The sequence below is a fragment of the Drosophila nasuta genome, chromosome 3 (assembly GCF_023558535.2).
Source record: "Drosophila nasuta strain 15112-1781.00 chromosome 3, ASM2355853v1, whole genome shotgun sequence".
Taxonomy (NCBI): domain Eukaryota; kingdom Metazoa; phylum Arthropoda; class Insecta; order Diptera; family Drosophilidae; genus Drosophila; species Drosophila nasuta.
Window position 1 is genome coordinate 36,610,972 of NC_083457.1, and position 20,093 is coordinate 36,631,064.

The 20,093-nt window shown below is 37.0% G+C and overlaps 2 protein-coding genes across 2 annotated transcripts in view; both read left to right on the forward strand.

Annotated features, from left to right (window-relative positions):
* LOC132791621 (venom dipeptidyl peptidase 4) overlaps positions 1 to 20,093 on the forward strand; it is a 91,087-nt gene that overhangs the window by 6,246 nt on the left and 64,748 nt on the right. The window contains exon 2 of the mRNA XM_060800623.1: positions 2,900 to 3,594. Within this exon, the coding sequence (XP_060656606.1) occupies positions 3,139 to 3,594 (456 nt within the window). The 5' untranslated portion in view covers positions 2,900 to 3,138. The remainder of the gene's footprint in view (positions 1 to 2,899; positions 3,595 to 20,093) is intronic.
* LOC132791627 (dynein axonemal assembly factor 6) lies at positions 9,784 to 10,771 on the forward strand. Its single transcript, XM_060800637.1, has 3 exons — positions 9,784 to 10,041; positions 10,105 to 10,343; positions 10,401 to 10,771. Exons 1-3 carry the CDS (start codon positions 9,900 to 9,902, stop codon positions 10,662 to 10,664), a joined length of 645 nt encoding a protein of 214 aa, XP_060656620.1. The 5' UTR covers positions 9,784 to 9,899; the 3' UTR covers positions 10,665 to 10,771.

A 20,093-nucleotide genomic window follows, 5' to 3' on the forward strand; every position in this document is an offset into this window, starting at 1 on the left:
AAGGAAGCCGCGTTTTAAGATGTTGTTCGTCAAGTGTTTGACGAACTTCAGTAGGTTTGATCACTCCTAATTGATTTGTCCTTCTGAGTGGTTAATAATTATGTAATATAGAATTCAATCAGAAATGATTCTTAGGATAAAGCTAGCGTACTATACTTTGATTACTATTATGTTTTAGATTGTTCAGATACTTTCATATTACAATAATTAGATATAATGAATAATGTTGTGCTTTATTCATTGCGATATTTCATTCATATATCAAAACAATTGTGTATAGTATATAAATAAATACAATAGCTTGTTCATTATGATGTTACATTTATATCTCAAAACAATTGTATATAGTAAATAATGAAATGCTATATACATATGTCAATCAATCTTTTAAATCAATTAATTCTGTTTTATTAAAAAATATGAACTGTTAACCAAAATACCTCGGTAGAGTTTCGGATCTCTACTGACTGATCACTATTCTACGCCTTTTCTAGGGACAGCTTGTTCTACCTACCTAAGAGTTTCTTAATCTTCTTTTCCACTAAATAGTAGATATATATCTTTATCTTCATTCAATACATAAAAATGTGTTCATACGTTACACTTCTCTCAGTGTACGATCAAGCAAATTAACTAATAAGCAACAGCATTAAAAAGCCACAAATAGAACTGAATTTAATGAATATCAAAAATGATAGTTATATTATTAATATGGAACCCGACAAGTATAATAAAATAGTTGACAACAAATGGGAGCTGCGCAGTTCTGTGTGAGGATTTAAACACCGTCATCATAACAATGACATTGCCTTTGCGAACTCGTTAACCTTTGTCACCAGGCGGCGGCGAATAATACGTCCGACAGACGCCAGAAGGGCTTGTGGCAAGCGGCAAGCGGCAAGCGGCAGAAGGCAGGCGGCGAGTGTGGAACGAGTACTCGCATTTTACTCCTCATTTGTGGGCTTTTATGTTTTCCGACACTTTTCACTTGCATGCAAATGGCCCAGAGCCACACAAAAGAGAGACAGCGAATACCTCGACTCAACATGAAAAACAAACAGTGGAAAATTCGCATTTTCATGTTCATTTGCCGTTGCCGTTGTCGTCGTCGTTGCAAATAATTTCCATCTGTTTTTTATTTAATTTTTTAAGACATGAATTAACAAAAATTTGAACGGGATAATTTAACTTTTCGCTGTCAGTCGCTGCAACCCAATTGTCCCCCAAAGGGAGAAAGGGGAGAACACAGCTGGACTGACAGCTTCAACCAGATGCGGCATGCAACCAGCATACGATGCAGCAGCAGCAGCAACAGATAAGCCGCATAGACCAGTTGCAAATACTGCCATTAAGGCCTGTCCGGTTGCGTCTTTGCCAATTAAGAATTAATTCAAGTTACGTTTACAAATGAAAAGTCTGTCGCAATTACGCCCCAAATTAAGCAATTTTCCAATGATTCAAAATGAAAGTGACAAAATTTACAGTTATGCGCATGCTGCACTCAAGTGTGTTAAGAGTATTGTTCGAATGAACTCAACTGTTGAGCAATAATGGCGAAGTAATATAAATATAATTAAATGGCCTGACGTCGCTTTAATACTATAGAATTTTCCGTTGAATTGTAAAACAATTTAGTAACTAGGTGCGAATTGCTTAATGATTCAATCAAACAATTTCTGTGTTTTCTGTTTTGTTAATGTTTGGCATTCGATTACTTCATGAAACTTAATTGAACTGCTGAGATATTGTAAAATAGATTTTAAGATTAAAAATAGCCGATAGAGTCTTGAAAATAATTTTAACTTTTGTCTTATCTGAGCTGGAATATCGGTGATTGTTTTTTTATTGCAATATTCACTGCGAAAAAAACATGATTAACCTTTAAACACTTTCTGTGTTTTCTTTTTTGTTAACAATTGACATTCGATTACTTCATGAAACTTAATTGAACTGTTGAGATATTGTAAAATCGATTTTAAGATCAAAAATAATCGATAGAGTCGAATATGCTAAATGAAAATAGATTTAAATTTTATCTTATCTGAGCTGGAATATTGGTAATTGTTTTTTTATTACAATATTCACTGCGAGAAAAACATGAAGTTATAAAGACTAGGGTAACCCTTTAAACACTTAATTTCTATTTTGTTAATGATTGGCATTCAATTACTTAATGAAATATTACTTAGCTTCTGAGAAATTGGGATAAAGAAAATAGATTTAAAGAGAAGGATTGGAGTTTACTATGGAAATAGAGCTAATTGTTGCCTAATATGAATACAAATATTTATGATCGTAGTTTCTTACAGTTTTAAATGAGAGAAAAACGATTACAAAAATTTTTAAAATCCCATGCTATAACCGTTGCTGCTTCAATCCTATTTCTCAACGATATCTTAATAATACTCACAATACGTATTGGTAAATAAAATTGTCGATCTACTTACAAGTGAAAATTTTAGTTTCACCTTAATAGTATATATGTAAATATGTTAAGTATCTTCTTTGAGTTCTTCTCCAGAGTAAACTCTACTATAATATTTGTATTGTAATTTAATAACTATCCCCAGCTTAATATCCATGTCTGTATTCAAAGTTTACCTGCGGCGCCTCGAGTCTGTGGCATGGCTCATTGCCACCTCAAAAGCCTTCGCCTTCGCCTTCATCATCGCCTTGCCTTTCGTGTGAGCCTATTGACTGACGCACTTGGCACTTGGCAATGCGCATAGCAGATAGCACTTACCAAGAGATACATTTGCATCTTGAGATGCAGCTGTAGCTTGCCTATAAAGTCAAGAATGCATGTTAGAAATTGTAGAAAACCGTTTTTGGCGCACCCATCAAATTTCCCTTATTAATGCAGCACATGCAAATTTTCGCCCACTTCTTTCGATTGCAGATTGCAAAGGAGACAACGAGAGCGCAAGAGAGAGAGAGAGAGGAAGAGATAGAGAGAGCGAGAGCGAGACAGAGGAAGGGGTTGGTAATTGGTAACTGTGCCAATTTGGAGACTCAGAAGTGCATAAAGCGAATCTGGCGAACACGAAGTCAACATGAGCATTGCATAACTGAATCGATCTCAAAGAAGAAGAACAAGAACAACAAGAATAAGAACAAGAGCAAACACATTATTTTACGATGAGTGCGGCTGGCTTTCTGGATGCGCAGTCAGCGAGCGTGGCGAGTGCCGCACGACAGAAGGCGGCAGAGAAGCGACGTCGCAGCTACGGCCATGCTGCAGGCATTCATGGTCACAGCCGCGGTCGCAGTCGCAGTCGCAGCAGCATTGGCAGCGTCAGCGCTGTGCTCTACAAATCATTTCGAGAGCGCTTCATGAGTGCCAGCGGCGGCAGCAGCAGCGGCGGCGATGGCAACTATCGTGTGCTGCGACAGCGCGATGCGGAGGCTGGTCGCATGGATAATGAGTTGAGTTCAAATGCCAGTTCATCGGATGGGGAGTTGAGTCAGCTAAGCAGCAGAAGCAGCAGTGTCGATGATTTGTTTGCCAACGAAACCGAACGTCGCACGTGGCGCCAAAAGTTGCCAGAACGCAGTCAGCGCAGCAAACGAAAAGTTGACAGAGGAAGACTTAAGGTAAGTGCTGCACACTTTCCATTTCACTCGAAGGTAGTAAAGATCATATTTAAGTATTCCAATCAGTTCTCACTTGATGAATTACTACAGCTTTTTGTGTGCGTGTGCGTGACTTGTCTACATCGCGTATACGCTATTTATTACGCGAATTTGGCTCAATGCGAGCACGAGTTTCGACTTAATTGCGTTCGTCGACATATCAAACTCACACTCGCTGTGATTTAATTTACTTTCGTTCGTTGCCTCCGATAATTGGGCATTAATATTTATGCATTGTTTTTATTAGATAATTGCTAAACAATTTATGCAAAATGTATTCGGTCAATTTCAATTTAAAATGTGGCACAGTTTACCCCCGTCGTGTTTACGCTCTGTTTCAATTATTTCTCTCTCTATTTCTATCTCTATCTCTGGCTTAACAGATTTCACTTAATTTTGACGACACAATGCCAAAATTGGAGCGAATAGCGAAAGAGAGAAAGAGATAGAAAATGGGCGAGAGTATGCTAATTAATATGACGAGTTGGCTGAGGTCAGTTTCCATGAAAAGCGAAAATATTGAGCCCATCTAGAGCATTGAATTATGATCCACAACTCACTGAATATGCAGCTGCTTTATGGCAAAAAGTACTCATACATTGATTATTGTATTTATGTATATGGCAAACATAAAAACGAAAATAATCTGCATAAGTGTGAAAATTCACTGTTTCGATTCACTGATAGACTTTCTGACGCCGACTCTAGCTCAAATGGCAATTAAGTTCAAATAATTGCAATAGGTAGTTTCTTTTTATGAGGCGAATAAATGAGAATCCACTGAAAGTGGCGAAATCAAAAAGAAATTTTTTAATATTCGCAAAACTTTTCGAGATTAATGATTGATAAAAATAACTTTCAACACACATTGGAAATGTGCAAAAATGTAATCAGTTCATGCTTATTGATACTTTAACAATAATGCTGAAGTAGAGTGAAAACATTTCCGATACCATTATGAACGGTTTGTATTAATTGGGTTAAGATTTTATCTACTTAAAATACAAAGTTTCTAAATCAGCCAAATTTGTACGATATTTTCTATTGCATAGAAATTGTTAGAAAAATATGCCTACGCAACCAATCCATACATTTTTTTTAATCTCTATTTATATTAACTTTTTCTTTTTCAACTTTAACTACAGACCTATTGGTATTCATAGAAGTAAAGAATTAGAGCTCTAGTAGCTTCTTAAGATTTCTTTGCTTTGCTCACTTACATTACCCTAAAAAAATATTGTTATTTTCAAGTATTGAAAAACTTTTTTCGATTTCGACACGAAACAATTCACTGCTATACAAACTTGTCCGTATAAGGCGCATACTAATTAACATTTGATATGAGTATTTACAGCAGATTTAAACTCTTCCATAATGCTATGCTTTTCTCTTTTTCACACAAAACATATTTAATAAATATTCCATAGCTTTTAGACCACTGTGCCATGCAAATTTGATCAGCTGTTGCAAAGCTTGCAAGTTGTTTACAAACAAACATGTAACTAAGGGAAAAGCTTCAGCACGTGCGACGTGTTCACAGCTGACTCTTGAGTTAAGTAAATTTGAAGTGTTCGCTCTTGTTCTCGCTCTCTCTCTCTCTCTCACACACTCACTCTCTTTCTTGTGGTCTGCTCTCTTGAGCGCTTTTTAGCAGCTACCACTTTGAGTTATTGTTTACGTTATGTTCGTTGCCAATGGCCATGGGCAACGTTAGCACTGTGCTGTGTGCTGTGGTCGACAAACGGTTGGCTTAAATCTCGACCACGTTCTGTTGTGTCTTTTGTCAGTTTGCTGCCTTGCTGCTTTTGCGGATCTCTTTCATTGTTTCTGCAGGTCATTTCGTGCTCGAATGGTCTTTAAAATGCTCGCTGCTGCTTAAAGTTGAGCGAGGCGCGGCGCGAGTTTTTGATTATATTTTCTGTGTTTGCGCTGTGTGTTTTTTTTTTCTTGCTTGCTTGTTTGTCCTTTTGTGGAGTTCTCCTCGTTTTGGATATGACTCTTATGGCTGATACTGCTGCTTGGTTAGTTTTATTCGTATTATTTTTGTACTCTACTCCTTGTTGTTGTTGTTGTTGTCGTTGGCGGCTGCTGCTTGCTCCTTGCAACGCTTGACTGCACACGTTCAACTGTGCGGCAACGGCATTTATTCTGTTTTGCTTCTTTTTTTTGTCCCCCTACTACTACAAGTATTGCTCTCTTCTTATTTCGCTGGGTTGTATTATCGTTGTTGGCTGCGTTGCGGTTGTTGTGGGAATTATTTAACTAGTCGCATTCATTTCCCACACACACACACACAAGCACATGCCAAGCCAGAGAGAGAGAGAGAGAGAGCAGCTGCTAGTCGGCGTAGTCTTTGTTATGTCGGAAGTAGTTCTCCTTTTGTTGCTGTGCGCTCGGTTTGCAAAATGTTAAAAAATAAATGGCCAAAATTGTGCGCCAGCGTGTCGCCGAAATTGCAATCAACAGACCCAGATCTATGACGGCAACTTGGCTTCTGGTTGCGCTTCTGCGATGCAGCTCTCTCTCTGTCTCTCTATCTCTTTCCCTCTTTTGGTACCTATCAAATAACGCAGTAATGGGCACAGCTTCGCAACATAATGCCTATATATGTTACCTAGGCTCACAGACTGAGAGAATGAGCCTCAGTCACCGGAAGCTCACTTAGCCACGCCCACATGTGTTGCCTGCCTTTGCTCTAAATGTGCAACTTTTCAATGATTTATGCATGATACTTAATGCCTTCTTAATTACATTTTATGTAAGACTCTCCCCACTCTCCGCCACCCAACCATTTCAGTTGCCAAGCAGCGGCAGCAAAAAAATGCCAGTTGGAGCGCTTTCAGCACACAAATCATATTCAAAAGGAGCGAGCCAAAACGACCAAAAAAAAGAAGAAAAAAAAACAAGCACGAAAAATAACAAAATACGCAAAAATTTGTAGCAGCTGCGTTGATGAAGGGAATGGCTTTCTAGACTGTGGCGAGGGGAGAGGAGGGGATAGACGTCCACTTTCACTTGTACTTTCGCTGCATGCCTCGCAGTCCATGTGGCATGTTGCTACGTGCTAGGGATGTAATAAAAATCCTGTTGCCACCTCTGTTACCCGGTCGTCGTATCTGTTTTGGGACTCGTCCCACAGCCTGGGGGACAAAAAACTGTCAACAAAACTTTTCCCGCCCCGCCCGACGCGTCGCGTCCCTGAAAACTACCTCTGACTTCTTCTCTATGCAGTTCATTGAAATGTGCGACCAGCACAACACAATTACAAATGTATTCATGCATCATGCCCCATTGTCTCTGGGTTCGCTTGTGCGTCAGCTGCGATTCCAAGGGAATCCCAAAGAGAAGACCAACGCATCCCTTTCCTCTTCCTCTTCTTGTTTGGCTGCCGGCAACAAGGTTAAAGCTCAGTTACGTGATAGTTAGCTGAAGCAACACGATGTTTACTTGTCTGCACAATCAGTACACAACGATCTCAAAATGGGGAAGGGGTAAAAGCAGCATGCGAATGGACATTTTGATGTCTGATAAAAATACAAGTTGATCGAACATCTAATATTTGCTTTCGCATAATATTTGTAGCATACTTTTGGGGGCAGCACTAAATAGCAAAATAGTTTCGAATTCGACAAATTTTCGAATTCGTAAAAAGTTTCGCATGTCGTCAATAGCATGTGAGTATTTTACACTTCTATTCTTCTTTTTTTTACATATTTTCACTTTCTGGCAAAAACTTTCATCGTCAGGCATAGACATATGTATGTATGTTATGTAGGTTAGTTCAATGCGAAATGGGGGAGCGTTATAAAGTGATTTGGGTTTTAGTCGAAAGTTTTTACAATTAGTTGTCGACTGGTTGACTAGCCAACTAGGACAGCGCTCAATGGAGACCCAATGACCCAATGCATACTGTCAAGTGGTTGCCATTGAACCAAAACGGCCAACCGAATGTTTTTGGCCGCGTTTATTATGTTTTTACCCTGCTGCTCAAAGGAGTAAGGATATAATAAAAATATGAGCAAATATTGAGAGTAAAAATAAAATAAGATATTCATAATATGATATCGATTTTTATGACTAAATTAATAATAGATAAGCAGTAATACAAATATGTTAATATTTTTATAAAAGTTTATTACACATTGAACAGAAATTAATTAACTACTTTTATGATTAAACTTAACAAAAGTCTTATTTGTATTTATAAAAATATCGCAATCAACATTCCAACACTTCATAGTCCTTATTTATTTCAATATCCAGGGTATCTCTCTGCTCTAGGCTCTCCTATGCAAGCCACTTTTATTTTTTGCAACGTGCTGGGCTCGTGTTAAACAAATTAAACACGTAACATCCGGACAAGAAGAAAAACATGAGTTACACAAAAAACGATAACGAAAATCCTTTTCGTTTTTCAGTGAAACTGAAACCCAGTTCAACTCATTTTTCCTTTCAACTCTGCCCCCTCTTCCCCCTCAACCATCCTTTGTAGCTATTGTGTCCCGTCGCCCTTTGTTGGCTTTGCTGGCAGATGGCAGATGGCAGTCAGTAGCATGTTGTTTACATTTAACACGCGGCCATGTTTTCATGTCTGTGCACTTGGCCCAGTCAGTAGTGCTTTTGGCCAGCATTCGTTTTTCAGGCCTGGCCAAATTAGCGTCGTATTCGCATTCAAATGGAGCGCGTGAAAAATGCAAATTTTGTGTGCAGCCCCAGAATCCGCTATGAAGGTCAACAATAATTATACAATTTGCAAAAATTTACAAAACAATTGTTTTTGACATGTTCTGAAATATTTCCTCAGTCTCTCAGCTTCCTCTCACTCTTGCTCTCTTTAGTTCTCGACTCGAGAGTGAGGGAGAATAGGAGGAACATTCGCTTGGCCGGTTTGCTGTGCAAAAGTTTTACCGAATAGCATCAAGTTTTTAATTGAAATGGCCCAAAGGAGAAGGAGGGAAGGGGGACATAGTCGTAGTTTAACAGCCCTTGACAGTGAATTATGCATTTGCATAAGGTCAAAGCGTTGGCAATAATTATGAAATTGTTTATCACGACCGACAATCACTTTTTTGTTCATATTCAAACAATGACAAAAGTGCTGAAGTGGAAAACTAGCTGAAAATGATTTATTCAGTTCCTGCACAAACAACTCGAACTATTTTCTTTAAGTTATTTAATCAAGTGAATAACTTCGTAGTGTTCTTAAGCATGGATCTAAATAAGTAGTTTAATATCTGATGGTTCTGAAGTTCGAGAAGTATATTAACTTTTAAGCTTTTTTGTATATAATAACGATACTGTCTTTATTTAAAATACATAATTTATGATACGACTAAGAAGATCTAAAAATTAATCGTTCTGAAAAACTCTATATTGAGACAGGATTGATTTTATTTTGTAGAACGAACAGCTTTTTTCTGAGTGTAACAAGAATATTTATACGATGACTTGATTTGAAATACTAAATTATGAAAGTTATATTATATGTTATTTTTTGACTCTATATCTATAGGGTAGAAGTCTATTATATACTTTTGCCTACAGGAAATATACCATGTTGACAATCTAGTATATTTCGAATGTAGTTGTATTTGTATATACTGAATATTTCAATGTTTTGGGTATATTAATTTGGTTTATTTTAAGAATCATACCACACAGTTTTAAAAAAGGGTAGCGGGTATCTCACAGTCGAGACCCCTCGACAGTAACTTTCTTACTTGTACATTGTGAGCTTAACTAATTTTATTCCCCTATTTAAACAACAACTGTATAGATTTTTTCCTAGACTGTTTTTATTTCATTTAATTTAGAAACCAATCACTACTATCAATTTTAATTATTAGAGTAGTACAATTCATAGTTATACTCTCCTCCTCTTAACTATAAGCTTCAATTGCCTTTCCCTTGAGCTTTAGAAACTTCCTGAAGCCCCTTGTTGTTGTTGTTGTTGCTATTGTTGTAACCTCTTCCTCCGCGTTGTAAACAATATCCGTTGCCGGGTCAACATAATAAACAAGCTGCAGCTGCTTCTCCGGTTGTTTCGCTCCCTCCCTCTAACTGCTCAAATGAAAAACAATAACTTAGCAGGCGCTGGCAAATCGATTTCCACTTTCCACCTCAAGCAAACGGAAAAGATTCGCTGGGAAAACTGTATTCCTTCTACAGACATCGAGCTGTAAATGTGGCACTGGAAGTGTTACGGTTAGAAAAACTCGCAGTGAATAAATAGAAGCAGAGATTAAATAAAGTTGAGTAAACATACCATGTCGATTTTCGACAATCCCGACCAGCTGCGACAGCTGCAGAATTTACTCTATCCGAATCCCAGTCGGAGACGCGGCGGCGTCGAATGCAGCAGCAGCAGCAGCGAGGATGAAGGCGAATCCCTAGTGGCCAGCAAGCAGAGTAAGTAAATGGCATCTGCTGATTGACTCGCTCTCGACTGTTACTTCGACTCTTGCCACTCAGCACCTGGTAGCATTGGAGCACAAGCAGCTGGTGACGCAACCAAGCCGGGAGGCAAAAGAAAAAAGGTTAACTTGGTGGCGACGCCGCTGGTGGAACCGGAGAAACCGCAACCCACTACGCTCGAGGAATGGGAGGAGGCGCAGGAACGCGAGGATGCAGATATTCTGGAGTCGAGAAAGTGCCCCGAATACACAATGACCTACCGCCAGGCTGTGGGCACCGAGGATGTTTTCCTGCAGGTTGTTTTCCTTTGTTGTTGCTTTCGCCTTCATACAAATTTCCCCATTTACATTTAGATGGGACAACGCACGGGCGCTTCTGCCAGCTGTGAAGATCTCATCCTTGAGATTGCTTTGCCAGACGAGCCGATGGCGGCAGATAAAATGACTCTAACCCTGTTGGAAAAAGAGGTGGATTTGGGCACAGCTCTGTACAGACTAAAGCTTCCTCTTCCGCATCCCGTTGATGTCGATCGATGCAGCGCCAAATACGATAGCGAACAGGGCAAGCTGCGGCTAACGCTGAGACTGCGTCGGGAGTTAGACTATGTCAATTTTTAAAGCCTATGTATATCAGAGAAACATGCTACACTACACTATACTACACTACACTACACAAATTGTAGAAAACTCGAGCCTCTTAGTAGTAAAAAACTTATGTGCATTCATATTTTAAACGTATTAAAATTCTCTGTGCAAAAAATATAATTGGTCTTCAGATAGAATCCATCCGTAAAGCGAATATAGTAATATTGTTTCTTATAAAGAGGATATACGAAAAATGTACATGAACCTCAAATCGTACAAAAATTTTTTTGCCATTTCAAAACAGTGCTGCATCCTTTAAAAATACAAAAGTATACCGAAGATCATTGATATATCTATGTAATACTACATTCGGAATATATCACAGAGGCCAAATTATACCAGATTGTCAGCGAAGGCAGTATTTCTTAAATAACTTCTAGGGAGATTTCTATGTCGTCTCGGCTGTTGACCTGATCAAGAATATAAATACTTTATAGAGTCAACGATGCCTCCATCTGCTTTTTACACACATTTCCTGCCGGCACAAAGTTATAATATGGGTAGCGGTAATAAAAAAGTTTTTGCTAATTAAAACAGAAAATAAGATATATAAATAACTCTGAATTTTGATGATGAATTCTAAACTCTTTTTCATTCAAAATTGCAAACCCTTAATTTAATATAACAAAACAGTAAATGATTATATCCGTTTCTGAAATAAAATGTTCTCTCATGTCTGCAGAGTAACTGCAAGCAGGTTTTGACCCACTTTAGCTTAAAAAAAATATTCTGTACAGAGCCGCTCTTCATTTGGCTTTGGCCTATGTTGGTGCCAAATTGCGCATACGCCGCATTGGCCTTCAGGTCAAACACAAATTACGCTCAAACGAAGCATAAAGTATGCCTACGTACACATGGGGGGCATTAAATACAAGTACAGGCCGAAGGACTTGCTGTCAAAAATCACTTAAGCTAAATATTTGTCAAAAGCAGACAGCGAACGACATGGAAGAAAAGTCAAATACAAAAATTTGCCATCATTCGTGAATTGAAGAAGGAGCAACAAATTAGAAAGCGAACATTCTTTTCAGCACTTTTCTTCATCCTCTTTTTTTCTTGTTAAAGATTTGTTTGACTCAAAGCGTAAACCACGAGAGTTAGGCAGCTCAAAAGAACGAAGAACATGGGACAAAAGATGACCCACAGCGACGGCGACGGCGACGGCGACGACGACGGCGTTTTGCCTCATTTACTTTCCACTGACGCGGGCACATTTCAATTTGTGAACGCCGGTCAGCGACAGCCACCGACTGAGACATGATAAAGTGTCGTCCCAGGCCAGGACACCGACAAAAACGAAACACAGAAAAAAAAACATAGAAAAGTTCACACAATTTGACAGGAAAATGTTGGCAGTCCCGCTTCGGGCCAAGAATGATAAAGGCATAAGTTTCGGCCAACACTGAAGAAGTGAAGAAAGCAGCGCGCGTGCCCCGCGTGGCGAGTAGTTTTCCTTTTTGGGATTTTTGCCTCATTTTAATCATTCGGTCGACGAAAAGTTTTACTGCCGTTGATAATAATAAATCATCTGATGCCGGCGACAGCGGCGACTACATTTTGAGTCTGGCCAAAAACTTTAAATTCAATTTAATGGCCGCAAAATGAGCTGGCAGCAGTTGGTCTGCTCAACTTCCTTGGCTAAATTACTGATTATGCTGAGTGCAACTTAATCAAATATATTATGAATTTCATACACGAATTGCCATCTGGACCAAAAAACTAGTGCATAATTATTTCAATTGCCCAACTGCAAAGTGTTGATCAAACTAATCAACTAGCCAAAAATTGATTGTCAACTTTTTCAGCTTTCAGCAATCAAAACTTAACCGAAATCAAAACGAAACTTTGCAAAAATTCCCATCTGCATTTAAAGAGCAAAGGAAACAAGCACATTTTGTTTGCCACATTTTTGCTTTTGTTCACAAACATGCGTTCGATGACATTTACCAGCAACAAACTTCACAAAACTTGGCCAAAAAAAAAACATGCCAAAATGGAAAAAAGAAATGGAAGCCTTCACAAAAAGCGTATTCTTAGCAAAAGGCTGAAAAATAAACAAAAATAGCTGCGTTGACACTAGACTGCGAAAAGCAAACAAAAACCGTAGCATAAAATGCTCGAAAAACTAAAACAACAAGTAAAGAATTGTCTGAGTTTACTGAAGTAGACTGCTAGATACCCTATACCTTGAGAAATCTCACTGAAATGCTTTCTTTGATTTCAATAACTAAGAATAAGTAAGCTAAAAGACAGGATGCTTGTAACTTTCTACGCTTGAATTTGATGTAAAGCACCAAAAATAAATAATATTCATATTTATAATATTGTTGTTTAATATTAAAAACAAAAAACTCATTTAGACATTTGAATGGAAAAATGAAGCAGTAGAATGCAAGTACTAAAGAAAATGTAGTATTAAATACTCTTTTTCATATGAGACCGCTTAATCAGTCTTCCTTCTTGTCCCCTAAATGTTTCCAGGGCATATATCTATCTACTTTCTCTGTTTTTCTTTTTTTTTTTCAATTTCCAACTCATTTGCACAAACGCAGCATCCATGAGCATCATCATCATCATCGTCCTGAACATTGTCATCATCGTCAACGTGATGCTTTATATGAACATGGCAAAAACTAAATACACAGTTGGGAGCAGACGAAACTAGCTTATTTGTCGAGCCGCACCCTTTTTATCAACTTTTAGGGAAACTTTCATCAACACCAATATAGAAAATTCGCATGCAAATTCGCATGTGCAATGCCAACTTTTCTGGTTTGTTTAAATTTGCTTACTCCCAAATGAAGACAAAAAAAAAGGCAAAAGTAAAATAAGATAGAAATGATAAAGAATTTGCAACCGAAAATTTTACGTAATGTGAGAGAATTGTTTGTTGTACGTGTTGTGGCAAATTCTGGAACACACACACACAAATATTTACGACTGATTAAAGGGACAGTTTGGCCTTGGTTACGTTATGGATAAGCGCACAAGTTATTGTTGTTGAGCCGCATTTAATAAATAATAACTCAGCCGCACTTAAAAAATGTAATAAGCTGCACCGCAACCGGCAACAAGGCTCAGCCAACAAAAGGTCCTGCCTGCGAGTTGCAGTGTGTGTCGGTATAGTGCTCGACTTTTATTCATTTCATTTCGCATTTCGCAGCGTCCCCCGACTCGTCCACTTAACCTGTAAAATGGTAAAAATGGCGAACAGCTCTGAACAAATGGCAAACCAAAGAGCAGGTGTGAATAGCGGGGAAGGGAAGAGAAGGGAAGGGAGTGTGGGGCACAAAAAAAAGAGACCACAACAAAATGAAATCTGTTGGAAAAATATGCAAGTCAGTTGAATGCGTGACTGCTGAAGTGCCGCTTCAACTGACTTCGGATGCTTAAAAATCCGAGTGGATGCTTAAAGTTGCACATTCAGCATTTATTAATAAATGCGCTTGCCAGCTCAGACTCAAACAACAATTGTTAAACGTCACCTTGGGCATTTGTAATGAGCTGTAAAATATTTTTAGTTCTCGTCTACACTAAAAAGTATGCTGTGGAAATGTTTATGAAAGAATGTAAATATGATATTTTGATCCTTCGAATAATTTCCACCATATTTTTCTGTATGCCATACTATATGTGTTCCTAATAACTAAGAAGTTGAGTTCCGCTTACATACATAGCTTCTAATTTAGCCATAATTATGGATTCGACGACTGATTTGATATACTTTTTAAAAAGTTAAATTAATAGCTTTAACAGCCTCATCCTTAAAATGTCAACTGCCTCAAAAAGTATGCTATAATATCCTTATGAAACTTCGTTTTTGAATTAATAGAATAATGATTGAGGAAATAATGCAGCCAGCCGCAGGATCGCTTCTCCTTGACCACAAAAATAATTTTGTTGTCTAAGCTAGCTTATATTTTATTGTCATTTATTCGTTTCATCTTGCTTATATAATCTTCTTATCTAAACTTAAATTTATTAAATTGTTATTGTTGTTGTTGTTTCTTTATCATATATACTTTGTCAAGTTGACAAAGACCTTACAATAAACTGTTTTAAAAAGGGTATTAATTATATTTTTAGACTGCAAATAATTTGTATTACATTTTTGTGTTCAACACACCACATCAGTACTTAATAACTAACAAGTTAAAGGCTTAAGTACACAGCTTAAAGTTTAATTTTAATTACGGATTCGACGACTGATTTTATATATTTTTAATAAGTTAAAACAACAGCTTCAACAGTCTTATCCATTTGTATTGTATCTTCTTTGTCTTCAAACCGTTTGCAGTTCCTAACTTGGCTGTTCTTAATCCGGCTCAGCGTCCAGCTAATTGTCACAGTCGACAAATTCAATTTAAAGCCGTTCTTAATCTGACAAAAAGTCTGAAAGGCGACCAACTTAAATATTTCATTGTGTGTAACGAAATACCACAATGTTGTTCATAAAGTTGTTTTTTTTTGGTTTTCTCTCTTGCGCGCATAAATCTGAAGGTGTTTAATTACCACGAAAAGTCATTTTCGTGTTGGCAGATTTAAAGTCTCAACATGCATAAATTAACAAAGTGGGATAAAGTAAAAGAAGCCAAGTGAGAAGTGAAGGCTTATTAAAGTGGAATTGCCCAAAGTTGTGTTGTGTTGCCTTGTGTTATTAACAATTTGGTAAACAAATTAAATAGCTTGGCACAAAACATATTACACATACGCCATGTGGTGCGCAATGTACAGTGCACAATAATAAAATCATTGTGGAATTTAATTAAGGCTCCACATAGTGTATAAGCCAAGCTAGCAACATGGCCATTAACACATTTTTCAAGTTTAATTCAATGTAAGATAAGGAAATTTGTGCGAGTTGTGTTGGATAAGAAGAACATGAGACACAGTCTTGGGGATGGAAAAGAGGGCGATGCGTAGCACTCTGGCAGTCATATAAATTACAAAAGGACATGAATGGCATACAGCAGCTGGCTGTAAGCAGAACGAAAACCAAAATGCAGGCAACTTGGCCACAGCGGCAAGTGTTATCCTTACGATGTGTTTGTTGTCAGAGAACACACACACACTCGCTCGGAAGAGACTTGGGGTCCGGATACGTCTTCTCTTTGTCGCCCCCCGCACTGCCCCATAATTAAGACAAATGTAAAAACTACTAAAAGACATGCCAAAAGTCACTTTCACTGGGCAAACAAAAGACGCACGAGGCAAGCCAGGTGCCAGCCAACGAGTTGCCAAGTTGCCGTGTTGCTCAAGTCGAAAAGGTTTACCTTCATATCTCATGTTCTTAGAAGGGCAACAAGAACATAATTTCACTTTATTCAGTCGCACGGCATTTTTGTGTGTGTGTGTCGTTTTGATGATAACGTCACGTGTCAAAAGAGCCGGCCAAAAACAATAGAAATCGTCAAACAAAACAAGCAAAGCAGAGACAACTGCAGGGAGAGATACCCTGTAAATGAAGTAAGAGGACTCATCAGACTCCTTTTAATTCCTTAGTATTAATATAAATGACTTCACTAACATTCCAATTAGGTTAGTTCACTGCCACTTCCATCACTTCCCTTCTATTTAATAACTGGGTATCCCATCTAGCAAATGTCAATGTCTCATCTAAAGTGGCCCTCGTCGTCTACTCGCATGACCTTTTCGCATTAATCTCAAGAAGATGGCGTTTTAATGCAGCCATGTGGGCGTGTTATGCTCGTTATAAGCCAAGTAGTTATTATGGTTATTTATTGTGTCGTCGCAACAACGCACAACGCTCAGCAAACAGCTGTTACGGCCACACATCTCAGATTGTCCGACATTCAATTAGATCATCAATTAGACCGTCTCAACCATGCGAATATGATGAACTTTTAATTGTGATTAACTAACTAAGATAAGAGGCTGGCACAAGAGGCTGGCACAAGTAGCAAAAAGACAAGAGAGATCTTGAAAGGCAACTTGCCACGTTTCGAATTGATTAATAGAGCTTATAAAATGATCTACAAAATGTATGCAGCATACATACTGGACAAGCAATTTTCTTCTATTAAACTATAACCCAAAAGCAAAACATTTCAACACTAAAAATTCTATAATTCTCTATGCTTTAAGCATTTGTTTTATACTTATTAATTATTATACACAGCAATGGGTATATGACGAAACTTTATTTGTGGGTGACTAGCTAAAATAAAATGTACAGTAGTTGAAAATAAGTAAAATATCTAGCGAGCTCTTAAGTCAGCTCTTGTCATGTTTTAATTTATAATATTGTATTTAATAAATTTGCGATAGTACTAAAATTTGCGATATGTTAAATAGTATTAAAGACAAACAGCAAACCAATCTATCAAAATCGTATAGAGTAACTAACCAAACTTACATTTATAATATTGTATTTAATCAATTTGCGATTGACTCATAAAAATCTGAAATAGGAATTAAGCTATAATGCTTCTATGCTTCAATTTATAATTTTGTACTTAATACTTTTGCGATTGATTTAGAGAAATCATTAATAGTATTATGCCAAATATAGCAAACAAATTAGCAAGATTATAAGAGGCAACTTACACTGTTTAAATTAATAATATGGTATTTAATAAATTTGCATTTAAATATCATATACGGCCATGAAACATTACAAAATTAAAATGTACTTAATACATTTTAATAAAGCTTCTTAATATTGTCTATATAACGCTATTATAACTTAAAGCCAACTCAACACTGTGCCATTCTAATGCTTATTTAACACAAATTGCAGTCAGCGCTAGTTAATAAATTAATGTATAATCTAAGCCTTATAATAAATAAATAATTAGCACAAATTCAATACAGGCAATATTAGTTCTGTGTTTTCTAGTGAGATGTTTAGTACACAATTTGAATACACTCTTGAAATATATCTAGCGAATTGATGTCACAACATATTTTGCACTGTTCAAGCTCTTCAAAATCTGTTCAAGCAAATAATTTGTTGCATATTTATCGGGGCGTTTCAATGAGTTTGCAATGATTGTAAAAGTCAAATACAATTTCAAATCCATTTGCTGCTGTTTATGTTCACAGCTGCACACACATATTACGTATACGACAAGTATTGTGTGTGTGTGTGTGTGTGTGTGTGTGTGTGAGTGTGTAAGACCATAAAACACATCAAATGCAATTTATTTGACCAGACTACAAAAAAAGCCATTTCTATGCCGTTTTTATGCATTCGAAATTTAACATGAACATAACATATATTTGTAGCTATGTATATAATGTATATCTATGTATGTAGTTTTTGCTTTTAAAGAATCATCTCGTTCAAAAGATTTATTGCTTTATTACCCTGAGAGGCACCACAAAAGTATATATATATCCATATATAATCGTATTCGCTCTCTCATTCGCATTCGTATTCACATTCACATTCGTATTAAGCATATGGCAAACAAGCATATTGAAACTGTTTTTCAAGCCCGAGACGAATGGCAGTTGAATGCTGCATTTCCGCCTTTTGCTTTTGGCCTTTGTCTTCTGCTGCGTTGGCGCCTTTTAGCCTTTTTGCCTTTTGCGCTGCCACATGGCAACCACCCTCTATAGCATCGTTATAGAATTTGATTTCGTTCGGTTCTCAGTTTGCTTCATTCAGCTGTGAAACCATGGCGGGACTTGTTTCATCCATCTTGCATCTCTCCCTCTCTCTCTCTCTCTCTCTCTCTCTTTTCCCCACGGGAAGAGCCCATTAAAGTGGAAACTTTTCGCAGAGATTTATTTGCCAGGCCAACTCTGACTTTGTTGACTCGATGACTTCCTTGACTCCTCGTGTGCAATAATGGCCTTTAATTGATTTCGCATTTACATACATAAATTCCCGACGAAAAGCATCTTTTTATACGAGTATTTTTCATAAATATCATAAACAAGTCAAGTCAAGGCGGCCTTTTTGTTTTATGTCTTTTGAAAGGCAAAACTCATTTTAACAAATTATTCTCAATCTTAACTCAACAACTGAAAAATTCACGCTCCTATTATTAACGTTAATATCATTACTTACTACAAAATGTCTGAAGAACTTAGCGATGCAACTACAAACGAAATGGAGATTCAGAAAGAAGACGAAGAAGATTCATTCTGGGATGCTTTCGATAATGATTTATCGCTCAATAGTGAAAAGACTGAAGAAGCTGAAGTCACTAACGAAAGTTCAGAATCTTCAGAGAAATCACAATCTATGGATATGTTGAGTGTGGTTCAAGAGCGAGTTTCACAGCTGAAAAAGCACTTCAGTTATATAACCGACAGATTAAAACAGATGCTGCAGGAGCAACAAGTTGATAAGCTTAAGTCAAGTGAAATGGTAGAGAAATACTGTGGTGTGAAGTATACGGAATCTGGAGGAGATATTGCCTCTAATCTATTAATTGATCAAAGTATTGAATGTGAAGAACCAGAGCTCCAATTTATTGTGGAACGTATTGGAGATACTGTCGCTTGTCAGACTATTGAAAACGATCCAAGTTCTGAATAAATGACCACAATTCTTAATGTGGTTTTGTTTTTTGTTATTTATCAATTAAGTTATGTTTTTGACAGAAGGGATAAATATTTGTGTGCTAAACTTGTGCCACCAAATTAACTGTGCAATAAAAAACTAATAATATAAAAGTAAACAGCTTTAATTTCACATACTAAATAATTTTTTTTGCCCATTTCTTCTCAAATATTTAAGAGTAGTCAAAAGTAGTAGTAGTGATTATTTTTATTCAATATATGCTAAGGGCAAACTTAATATAATTTCATAGTCTTGAAGATATACAATTAAAATCTTATCGTATTCCACAACAATAACTGTGCGTCAATAAAATAAGAACATAAAAACAACGTAAATATAAAATGATTTATTGCATTAATCCTATCGAAAATGTCAAATACTCGCATTATTTTTCGATTACTTAATAAATGCTTTCAAAGGAGATTAAATAATATTTAAAGCCTTTGAGGCTTAGCTGCATTTCTATTTTCACCAAGTATCAAGTATTTAATAATCTTGGAAATAACGACCAAATGTAATTGAATTTCTTAGACTCGCAGAAACTTGAACTCATTATTGCATTCTCATTGTTGGAACTTTCGCTTTTCCTTGGTTTAAAGTCAATAAGTTTTTGCGCCTTGAACTATTAACAGCACTGAAACTTTATTAATAGCTGCCCAGCATTTGCGCTTCTACAAGATTTATGCAGCATTTTGCATAACAACAATCGATTCGATTCGTTTCAATTCATTTCGATTCACTTCGTTTCAAGGGGGAAATGCCAAGAGCAACAAAAGTACATTTAAATTGCAAATACAAGTACTTCTTCTTACTCCTACTTTGATAACCAAATTAATGCGACTTGGAAGTCGATTCGATCTCTTTGC

Coding starts and splice junctions, on each gene's coding strand:
- LOC132791627 (XM_060800637.1), top strand. CDS start 9,900: ATGTCGATTTTCGACAATCCCGACCAGCTGCGACAGCTGCAGAATTTA. Junction 10,042..10,104: donor CCTAGTGGCCAGCAAGCAGA/GTAAGTAAATGG, acceptor CTTGCCACTCAG/CACCTGGTAGCATTGGAGCA. Junction 10,344..10,400: donor CCGAGGATGTTTTCCTGCAG/GTTGTTTTCCTT, acceptor ATTTACATTTAG/ATGGGACAACGCACGGGCGC.